At 43.2% G+C, this 11,955-nt stretch overlaps 1 protein-coding gene across 1 annotated transcript in view; it reads right to left on the minus strand.

The window, feature by feature from the left end:
* The window catches only part of doc2d (double C2-like domains, delta), a 58,367-nt gene that overhangs the window by 39,491 nt on the left and 6,921 nt on the right, over positions 1 to 11,955 (minus strand). Inside the window, exon 4 of the mRNA XM_050043399.1 lies at positions 8,141 to 8,250. Within this exon, the coding sequence (XP_049899356.1) occupies positions 8,141 to 8,250 (110 nt within the window). The remainder of the gene's footprint in view (positions 1 to 8,140; positions 8,251 to 11,955) is intronic.

Consider the following 11,955-nt stretch of genomic DNA (forward strand, 5'->3'; position numbering starts at 1 on the left):
TTTCTACTGGTCAAAGTGACGGCTGTGATGGAAGAATTGGATCTCAGTGAAGGGCAAGTGGACAATAACTTTAATTTTGGAGACAAAAAAATGTAGGCTTAGCGCCCTGTGGTCCATTGCCCAATAGGAAATGTAGAATACTCAAAAGTACTTTAAAAGTGCTTGAGTTACTTTTCTCAAGGAGTAACGTTGGAAGTACTTTTAAAGTAATTGAGTTACTTTACTCAGGGAGTAATGCAGTAAAGTAACTGGTTAGATCTTTAAAAAGTAACGCAGTAACGTACATTGATTACCTTTAAAGTAACTCTTACCCAACACTGCTCATGTCCCATAATGTTAAGTTAGTTATTTCAACTGAAACCACGATCTTTGCCTAACTTAACCAAGGTTTTTTTTCCCACTAAACCTAACCTGCCTGTGTCTTTCTTTCCCTAATCCTCACCAAAATGTGACTGTTTCAGAACGTTATCCACTTTAACAATTTTTTTTAATTGTGACCATTTGTAATAGACTTTGGCATTGTTTTCATGCTGCCAGCTCGTATTTTTAACACGTCATGCCCACCACCACATAATGTATTGTTAAGAGGTTGTGTCCATTTCACTTATTTCTGTGAGAATTCGTTGGTTATACCTAGAATAAGGTTTCAGGGTGTTACAGAATCTGAAGATGTTCTGTGATACACAGTAAAGACAAAACAGTTGACAGTCATGCATGAATCTCCCTTTGGTTGCGCTCTGAATTTAAAAAGAGACAATGGAATCAATATCTTTGTCTATAGCTATAGTTCTGTAAAATGATTTCCTCCACAGAGTGCACTTATTTAAACTGATGCTGATGTTTGATGGAGGGTGAATATTCCATCAGCTACAGTACAGTCTTCACAGCCCATCACCTGCTTCAATATTCCCTCTGTGCTCAAATATTCCCAGATGGACTGTCACTGCTCTTGATTTCTTCCTCGCTCTTCACTCTCTATTCTCAACCTTTCTCTCTGGCTCTCTACACACACGCACGCACACACACCTTCCCCCTCTTCCTGTTCTCTTCCTGTCCCTCTGACATTTGGACATTTGACATGCTGGTTCCAGTCTTTAGTCATAACGGATGAGTATCTCTAGCAGGAGCTTCAGAATAACTCTGACTCATGACCACTGCTGTCAGATGATTTATGTGTCTTTGCTCTGTCATACATGCAGGGTGTCTGTGATGAGACGAAGGTTGCGGTGAAATGTGACACCAGTTCTGCCTAAACATTTTGGCTTCTTTTTTGCAAACACACCATCCGTTTTCTTTGCACCCATTCCCACAAGTCTTAGGGTGTAGACCTCCTCTAAAAACCAAACAGATGCTCAGGAAATCTGTTCAGCCTGTGGTGCCAAATTTAGCGTGGAGTCGGTGTCAAAATCTGCCTCATGAGTTACATTAGATTATCAAGGTGTTTTAGCGCTCCCGCATGGTGTCTGTACTTGTGAAAATATCTCTTTAATGGTCTCAAACAAGTAGGAAGACTGTCAACATATATCTGACTTTGATGACAACAAGGGTGACCTTTGCTGCTGCATTTTTAAATATTTTATTTAAATAATTTATTATTTTATTAAATCGGTATGTAATATAGAGCTCATTGGTATTTTAAATATTGTAGTATAAATTAAAAAAAAAAGTAAGCCCCACTTTGTTATGCCATATTGCTTTTACTTCCATGTTGTAGGCTCCAAGGTGAAAGTTTGTTGGACCTCAGCATATAGGGACTTTCAAGCTTCTTCAATTACATTGTTATCTGGCAGCATTTCATCTGATGCTGTCTGGCAGCATTATACATTGGCACCGCCCGGTGGCGTATCATACCTCTGCAAAAGGATGCCTTATTGTGCCAGTGTGTAAAGAAATCACTGACCAAGTGGCTGTATTTGACGACTGCAGAATGAGTACGGGTTGAACAGAAAGTATGGCTGAGGCTGTTGGGAATGTCATTAATTTTCAGGTATTCTGACATAAACCTAATTGTTTTACTGATTAGCATTAGATGATTATTACTGAGGGGGGCATGGATGTCTGTATGAAATTTCATTGCTCTGTCTAATAGTTGTTGAAACATTTCACTCCTAACCACAGATGTAAACCTCGTGGTGGTGCCAAAGGAAAAAGTGTGACGGTTACCAACGTCAGCAGGATTCTGTCGTCTGGGGACCATGAATGTCTGTACAAAATTCCACAGCAATCCATCCAATAGTTGTTGAGATATTTCAGTCCGGAAATATAGTGAACTAACCGACAGAGCGACATTGCCGCTAGCATTGCAGAAAGAAAGCACCCAAAACTGAAAATATCATTCTTATCCTCACATCTAACAACTAATCAAAGATCTTTTCCCCCCTCCCTGACCATATCACTTCCCAACTATACATCTCACCTGAGGCATCCAGTAGCCAATCTCAGCCTCACCCTCAATCCAATACTAAATCAAGTCCTATATTTGTCCCTATCTCCCCACAGCCGAGGACAGTGCGAGTCTATTACGAAGCCTGACAGAGGGACGGAGAGATAGAGGGAAGAAATTGAGAGAGAAACTAGACCTGGCAGTGACATCATGTTGGTTAGACAACTTAGACACACACACACACACACACACACACACACACACACACACACACACACACACACAAACTGATAATCGTTTCAGTGGAAAAGCCAAAAGGAGTATTAAAGATGAGATTCTCCCCAAAGTCATGAATGTACAATTCACCTCAATTTTTTTGTGCATCTTTAAAAGCCATCATAAAGCGTTGAGTCATTTAAATGAGGGGAGGGTTTGAGGCACCACATTATCACTGTCACTGCCGTACTAAATCATTTGAAATTTGCCCAAAGGCAGAGGCAGACTGCAGCAACTGATAGAGAAATTTGGACCTTATCTCCTAATCATGTCGGCCTCACTACAATAAAACAATCTTCAGAGCAGCTCAATCTGTCTCATATTCAGACTTCAAAGGAGACTGATAAATCTACTTGTTCCCAGTGCAGTTACTCATGTGTCTGGTATTTTCTAGAAATTTGTGACAGCTCTCAATATCAGCCTTGAAACACCAGAGATCAGTGAAAACTCTTTTTCAAATGAGACAATTGCATTTTTTGACTCAAAACAGACTTCATAACTTCCACTTCGGTTGATTTTTCACTCAAGACTTGAGCACCTCAGGCAGCCTTACTGCACCAATTGAAGGATTAGCGGGTATGAGGCCAACCGTGAAGTCTGGATTGAGGAAATTAGTTATTAGTTTACTCAGCTGATTCATTCTTAATAACAGACCGGACCTCCAGTGGCCCTTAGAGATAAAGTCTGCACATTGAGGAACAGTTGAATGCAAAACATAACAAAAAGAATGCTGTTACAACTTTGAGAGATCTTTCTCAAAGCCATTTCATAACCAGCCGCTATTTAGCTGTCCCTTTCTATTTAAGTGCATTCTGCTTCAGCATAATGGCTTTATATAATCAGTGTAACTGCAAATGAGTGAATGAATGGCGAAATAAATAAATAACTGCACAAAACCAGTCCTCTCCCTCCATTTTACACACCGCACAAATCTTTTTACAGCAGTTATCCTCCAGGACAAAGAGTGGTGCAGCAGAATGGACTTGACGCCAAAGAAACTTTTAATGACTCAAAAGTTTTTGGCCACACTCCAGCTTTTATCACTGTCTCTGATGTGGGCTGAAGAACCAAACACTAAGAAATTGCTTAAAGACATAATCATGAAAGACTTTCAGGACATCAAACCACATTTCTGAGGCTATTTATGGATGGCAGTTTTCTGCAGCCAATGCATTTACACTCAGGATTTACCGCTCTATATAGTTGTTTTTATTGGTAGTGGCGGAGTCCGCCATTCCCAGGCTGAGTTTAGATTCCCTAAGCCCAAAGGATTCTCAGGAAACAATGCATGTCTATAACTAACCCAGCCTCACTGTTTACTGTCCACTCTTTTAAGTCACTGCTAGTGCAAACTAAGCATTTCAACTACCACTGCCTCAGAGTAACTACCTTTACATGCACACTAATATTCCACTATTATTCCAAATGTGACAATATTCTGAATTTGATACGGGTCATTTAAACAACATATTTCATTTAGATATTCCAAATTGTCCAAAATTCCGAATTAAGCATTATCTGATTTAAACATGTGGGATATGCTGGTATTATTAAGGTTTTAGAAGAATGCTTTGGACATGTATACAGTATATTTGGAATATGTGTCTCAACTGACCCTTTGCTAAGTCCCGCCCCTCGAATGCAGAGTGGCCAATTACAGCCCAGCATTGGCCAGCTCAGACAAGGGTCAAGCAACAACACGGCTGTTCTCCATTGACTTTCATGGTTTCCTTCATTTTCAGGCTTGTTTCGTGGATTTCAAGCTAAACATTAAGTCGGAGGCACGTGTGATAATCATACTTGTTACTTGGAGAGGTTGGAAGGAGATATATGTTTCGTCCCGGTTCCAAAACCAAATCAAAGTCTGAAAAGTAAAAGAGTTAACTGGCTAGGTCGCTAGCTAGTGAAGCTACAGCCTACTGAATGTATATACAGTGCTTGCTACTTTTGCTTTTTAATGATTATGACTCTGAATAAAGACCTACCCTGCTCTACAAGAAACAATTAAGGGAAGCAGAGAAACTTTTCCAACATTCAACCAGCAATGCGTCATCACAGTGTGTGCAGATGAACAGTGTTTGGCTTCCCCTGGAGCTCCCTGCCTGTCTTTCAGCCCGCCTGCACGGGCTGAAGGAAAGCCAAACACTAGCCTGGTTCCAGACCATAGACCCCGCCCACTCAACTGAGTAGGCTTGCATCTCTGGTCTGGCATACTTCAATGAATTTGCGATTTATCTCGTCCAAACGATGGACGGACCAATGAACGCCGGGGGTCTAGCGATTAGCCAATCAGCGCCACGCTGATGTCAAGCTGTACGCCGGTGGGTAACTGGTGAGGATAGCAACAATGGCGACCGCTACAGATCCTACAGACCACATTAACGATGCTATCGAGGTATTTCGCCACTACTCGCGTTAATGGAGGACCAAATTAAGGAAGCTGCTAAACTGGATTTAACGGCGATGCAGCTGGGCGTGCACGACGACGGAGACATTTTAAACGGGCAATGCTCGCTTGTTTTCGGCACCCCCGAGGCATGGATACTAATGACGTCAGATTCTGGGTGAGTCGTTGATCTCTACTGATTGGTTAGGGAAAAATCAAATTCCCTCCCCCTTGTAAATCGCCTTCAATGGAAGCCATGTCAGACTGAAGGTTCTGGGAGCTTCAGTCTGACACTCAGGCTAGCCAAACACCAGTCATCTACCTATAGTTCAGCTTTAGCTTCTATCCTTTATCCTTTTAACCTGCTTTGCTGCTGAGTGAGTTTGACATCCTGGATATATCCTTCAAACATATATTATAGACCTGTCTGTCTGCTTCTCTCTGGAATCAGTTCTTCGTTTTTCAAAAAATGTGATGATATTTCTTCAGGGAGTGCAGTTGGTTACACTGTGGCCTCCCTGCTAGCTCTGACAGCTTGATAGACCATCACAAGGGGGCGGGGCTTGCTAAAGGGTCAGATTGGGCTTTTACCACAGCTTGCGACACACAGCCTCTTGCCTGCTTAGTTAGCTCTGGGCGAAGTCATGGATGTGCTGTACACAGACCAACTAGGTGTTGTCCACACAGTTTGTAAGAGCGAGCAGAGATGCATGCACAAAAGCCCACATTTCTGGACACCAGAAGAAAAAAAACCTACTTTTAAACATTCTGAAGCTGATTTTTGGATATATGCAAATATTACAGTGCGGACACTTTTAAGAAGGTGGTTGAAGGAATAAAACAGGGAGGCTGTTTTCGCACCATCCAACAAGTACGCCACTGGTGGAAACTTGCAGATGCAGAGATGCACAAGCAGCCTCAGCTGTCCCAATTTTCTATATTGTGATGTATGAGTTGGAGTACACATTATTGCATGTTAATAGGAATATTAGTGGAATATTAATTTTCATTAGCCATGTAAGCAGCTTGATGGGTTAGACTGTGTCTTTTTCAGAATAAGGGCAAAAAATGGAAGACTGTGCATGTAAACACGTTATAGGTGTTCAGTTGCTGAAAGGTGACGCTCACACTGATCGTAACCAACTTTACTGTGTCCTGCCATCTTGTGGGAAACTACTTGTACTGTCTGAAGCATTAAATCAGCTAACAGTTGAAATTATTTTTGACTGACATCATTATTAAAACGAGTTTGTTTGGCTGCACTGGAATCAGATACACCAGTTGCTCTTCTGTTGTATTTTTGACAGCAGCTGTTTGTTGTGTTATTAAAAAGCACTTGGCCCTAAGTGTCAACCAGGAGTTAGGGAAAGGACTATAACTTACAATACCTGAATAAAAACACTGCATAGAAATGATCTTTTGTCTTACTTGGAAACACATTCTTCTAAAACTGAATGGTTTTGCTCTGACTGCAGTATGGCCCAGTTTAACTGTAAACTTTGTACTGTCCAGTCTTCAGACAGGTCTACAGAGAGGCTGAGTCTGGACAGAGTCCTCCTGCTCAGCAGTGTACAGAGCACAAGGATCAAAGAGTACAACATCCCCTCCTCCGCACCCTGCTGAGATCGACAGAGCGGGCGCAACCCAGTGAGTAAACATCTCTCTGGGGATCCCTCTCTGCTTCTCCTGTCTCTGATTGTTCGCTGCTTTCTGTGGAGTAACGAGAACAAAGTCTGTCTATTGGCTGAGGTATTGTGCTGGCGCCTGAACACATCCACAGAGAATCTGAGCAGATTTTCTTCCTCTCTCTATCTCTCTCTGTCTGTCGCGTGCTGTCCCCCCGTTCCTCGCTGTCAGACAGCGTTTCATTCACTCCTGCTCGTTTGCCGTCTCACAGATTTTTCACTGTCCTCATTCTTTCGTTTTTTGGGCTCCCCTTTGAGTAAACTCCTCCCCATCACTCGCCCTCTTTTCTCGGCTAAGTGAATTTTCTCATTCATCACTTTATCCATCACACTACATTCTCCGAGAGCCAGTCTCTCTGTCTCCTTTCCGGCTGACCCATGGATTCTCTCCATCCCTCCATTCTGTCATCTTCCTCAATCTTGGCCTCCCTAGTTTCCTCTTCCACACCGCCTTCTCTGTCACTTGACATCTTTCACGCTTTTCCTTCTGCTCTTTTTGTTGATCGTAGCAGTCACCTGTCTCTCTCTCTATTCATTTCTTGCTTGACACTGGCCACACTCCGCCTCCTCTTCCTCGTTTTGGCTTCCCAGAGCCCCCATGCTGGTTTGTGTCTGTGGGCTACGTCCTTGAACAGAGGTCAGGTGGGTTTCCTCTGGTTTGAGGGGTGACTCCTCATGCTCCTGTTTGTGTGCGTACGAGTGTGTCTGTGTGTTTGGGGAGGGAGAGTAAATGTTATTTCTGAGCGTGTGTGTTTGTAAAAGCTCAAGGACGTGTGTTGTTTGCGTATGTGTGTGTTTTCTCTACATACAGGGGAGGGGCTATGCATGTTCTTTCCTGCCAGTGATTGCCCTTGACATACACACAAGAGGATGAGCACACACCTGACTGCCTAGATTTGTGTGTGCGGCGTATTCATGTGTGCGTCCATGCTCGTGTTTCCTCAGGATAAACAATACCATCCAAACCTATTATGAAGCTGCTGAGCAAACTGACACTGATTGTACGCAGCGCCCATGTTCACAAACAAAACACGAAACTCCGTCTCTGATTCAACTTACACATGCAGGATGACACGAGTGCATCAGACTTTTTGGGCCAAGATGGCTACACTTGACCTCAATCACTCCATATGGAGAGCACAGTGGGAAGGAGGAGGGCGGAGACTTGCCGCACAGCCAACACCTGAGCGGTTACCGCAGCAACAGCAAGTGGAACAGTTGGCTGGCGTCGCCTGGCTGAAATAATGAATTACCTGGAAAAGCCCACTGGGAAGCATAGACGGCTGCTGGCAGTTCACTGGAGGTTTGGAAGCATGGATCTTCATTCTCTGCTTAATAAACTGGTCATTTGGCTGTCTGGGGAACAGTGCTAATTGCCGGGCAGAGTGAGATTCAGAGTGGAGCACCTACCTGAGCGTTTTGGTGGTCATGTCGGCTGCTGTGATGCCATGATACACCAGCGTTTCGTTCCACACTGGGTTCAGCGTATTCTTCAGGGTTTTTGTGCGTAGCTTGTTTGCCTGAGGAGACAAAGAAGAAATATTAAAAAAGAAACTCATGGCAAGGGAAGGATCAAAAGAGGAATGTTTTAAGGGTGAAGGAGGGAACTCATCAGAATCAGAGAAAGAGAGTGAGAGAAAGAGAATAAAAGATCATGAAAAGGAAGCAAAACGAGTAACACTGAAAGATCAAGAAGGAAAGACAGAGAGAGAGAGAAAGAGAGTGGGGAAACATCATTTATCTCTGTCCCTCAGGAAATGGCAGACATCTGCTGCCTACTTTGTAGAGGAGAGTGAGAGGACAGGAGGCTTCCCTCGCCTCACCTGTCCGTCTGTCTCCTCCCCAACATGATAAGACAGTGCATTAGCACCAGCCAGACCTCCAAAACAAGCACTGTGTCCCAAACACAACACAACACAGCAGCCAATTAAGTTGCACAACACATTCAGCATGAAAAATTAAAGCTTTCCAAGACAGGAAATGCCCACGAGCCCTTAATAGCTTCACCATCCATAAATAAAGTTTGCAGCCACTTGCTGCTTCATTCCCCACCGTTGCCTTCAGGATGTCTTCATTTTGTTGAAGTTTTTATTTGGGATTTTCTTTTATATGTATTTTAATGTTTATAAACCCTTCAGGCAATTGGTTGCGCAACCCAATAAAATTCACTTTTGCTGATTCCCTAGATACATAATTCCACACAAGCCAAACCTCTGGCCGAAATTACAGATTTCTAGAGACATTTTTATTATAAAATGTGGGTTAATAAGAACTTATAGAGCCGAGGGCAGAACTAATTGGCTGTTTAGAGCTGCAGGAGTGGCTAACAGGAACTAATTGGCTGTTTAGAGCTGCAGGAGTGGCTAACAGTGGTGGAGAGTATTTACTTAAGTACTATAAGTACAACTGAGGTGCTTCTGCTTCACTTTAGTGTTTCAGTTTTTTTTACTTTAATTCTGCTCCACTACTTTTTTCCACAGCTATACCTGCTATGACATTGCAGATTTAGATTTAAAATACCTATCGTGAGGATAAAGAATATGCTAAAGGATAAGTCTAATAATTAATTTTTTTATCATTGTAAAAAAAAAAAAAGCATTAAAAGACCAAAACCAACAACAAACTGATCATACTAACAAGTATAATCTTCGCAGCCAAAGCTCGATATAGAGTAGCTTATTCCTCTGTGCCACAGGGCTCTATTAGCGTGCATGAAACTATCAAAATTACCCCCAGTGATTTAGCACATCCTCTAAAGGCTTAGTAAAACAGATTTAAACCAAAAGCATGACTCTAAGATCAGGACTGTAAAATGAAAAGTTCAAGTTTACTTAAGGTTGAAATCAGGCAAAAGTCAGAAACAGGCAGACGGAGATGAGCCAAACTTATCCAATCGGGAATCAGGCCAGTGAGCAGATGTCCAAAATGAAGGCAGGGGGTTAAACAGGCAAAACTTAGGCAGGCAGAGAAAAATGGCAGGAACCCATGGGCTGGTATATGCTTGTGGGCTGATCAGGATGTGGGGGAGCTCAGGTGAAACTCTCCAATCAGGGTCCCAAAATGCCAAAACCCAGGAGTGCTACTCAGGATCATACCCCTCCAAATGGACCACTAAGTGAAGACCTCTCAGCCTGCTGGCAGGACTTAAGTTGGTGCCTAATGGTGAAGGCAGGTTGGCCATTGATGGGAGGATGGTGGGGGCCTTGGGAAGGGCTGATCCGGAAGACATAGAAAGTGGGGTTGATCCACATGAACTGGGGCTAATAAAGAATGACTGCAGCTGGGTTGATAACTGTGGGGATGAAGAAGGGGCCCACAAAGCAAGGAGCCACTTTCCTAGACTCCACTCTCAGAGTTAGGTCCCACATAGCCAGCCAGACCCTGTGTCTCAAGAAGTAGCACGGGGCTGGAGTGCGGCACCAGTTGGAGCTCTTCTGACAACATTCAGAGGTGCAGATGAGTGAGATGTGGGCCTTCATCAAGGTATGGCGACAATTGCAAACAAAACTGAACTGTGGGGACACTGGCCTCCTTTTCTTGTTTAGGGAAGGCTAGTGGCAGAGCTGGAAATTGTGTTGTGTGTGCACCCTATTCACAGCAGTTGTTTGAACCACGAGACAGGATTGTGAGAGGAGATGCACAGCAGAGCCATCTCCGTGTTCTGGTTCAAGCACTCTGAAACCTCTGATCCTTAACGGATTGCTGGGAAAAAACGGCACCTACTGCTGCCTCAAAGGCGTCAACCTCCACCACAAACTGGCATGAGGGATCAGGAAGGTTGAGGATGGGAGCTGTTTTGAGATGATGCTGTATCTCTGTAATTACAAATGAAGTATCGGTAGAAATCACCGAACTCCAGGACGACTATTTGCAAGCGGGAGGGACAGGCCAGAGGCCGCAGATGTAATTAAGTTGTATAGCCAACTCTGGCTAAACTAATAATGAATAAGTTCATGACTGCATTGACCTTGATGGGGTCCATCTGGATGCTACCTGCAGCGACAATGAGCCCCAGGAATGACACCTCAGAGACATAAATCTCACACTTCTCTGCCTGAATGAACAGCTGCTTTTCCAGCAGTCACTACTCCTGGAAAAGATCAGAATGTCATCCAGATATACCAAAACTAACTTGTCCAGCATGTCCCATAGCACGTCTTTCACAACAGCTTGAAGAACTGTTGGAGCATTGGTCAGGCCCAAAGGCATCACCATTCAAAGTGGCCGCCTGGTGTGTTAAAGACACACCAACAGGGTCATCATTAGGGTTACAGTATTCTGGAGATTTTATAGAGCTCCTTTCAGAGCCACAGAAGACATTATACAACTGTTTTCACAGGCTCATGACAACTAACCTGACCTTCATGTGTAAAATCTGTGGAGTGCCCCTTTAAAAACACATCAACAAGCCACAGGCACTGCTTTATTTTGAGTCCATCTCACATAGACTGTCCTGATACCATAAATACTCACTAGAGTGTATTATTCCAACACTGAAAATAGTCCCCAAAATTGCAATATTTAGGATGCAATTACACTAAATCTGGTATTACAGGAGTGTGTCACTTACAGTAAATGGCCCATTTGTGGCCCCATTGGAGGTTAAAAGTCAATCTCCCCAGCTAAGCAACTGTACTACGGAGCCCCTAAAGTCCCCAAAAAAGAAAAAAAAACTATTGTGCGAGATACTATCTTGTGCGCACGAGATAGTATCTCGCACAATAGTTTTTTTTTTCTTTTTTGGGGACTTTAGGGGCTCCGTACAAGTGAGTATTTGTCTTTGGTATGTTTATTTTTGTCTGCTTAAAGATCTAGCGTGTAGGACTTAATGGCACCTAGTGGTGAGGTTGTAGACCAGCAACCAGAGTTGGGTAAGGGTTACTTTAAAAGTAATTAAAGTACTTTACTGCGTTACTTTTTAAAAAAGTAACCAGTTACTTTACTGCGTTACTCCCTGAATAAAGTAACTCAAGTACATTTAAAGTACTTCCAACGTTACTCCCTGAGAAAAGTAACTCAAGCACTTTTAAAGTACTTTTGAGTATTCTACATTTCCTGCCTGAGTGTCAGACTGAAGCTCCCAGAACCTTCAGTCTGACATGGCTTCCATTGAAGGCGATTTACAAGGGGGAGGGAATTTGATTTTTTCCCTAACCAATCAGTAGAGATCAACGACTCACCCAGAATCTGACGTCATTAGTATCCATGCCTCGGGGGTGCCGAAA

The sequence above is a fragment of the Epinephelus moara genome, chromosome 5, assembly GCF_006386435.1.
Source record: "Epinephelus moara isolate mb chromosome 5, YSFRI_EMoa_1.0, whole genome shotgun sequence".
In the NCBI taxonomy this organism is placed as follows: domain Eukaryota; kingdom Metazoa; phylum Chordata; class Actinopteri; order Perciformes; family Serranidae; genus Epinephelus; species Epinephelus moara.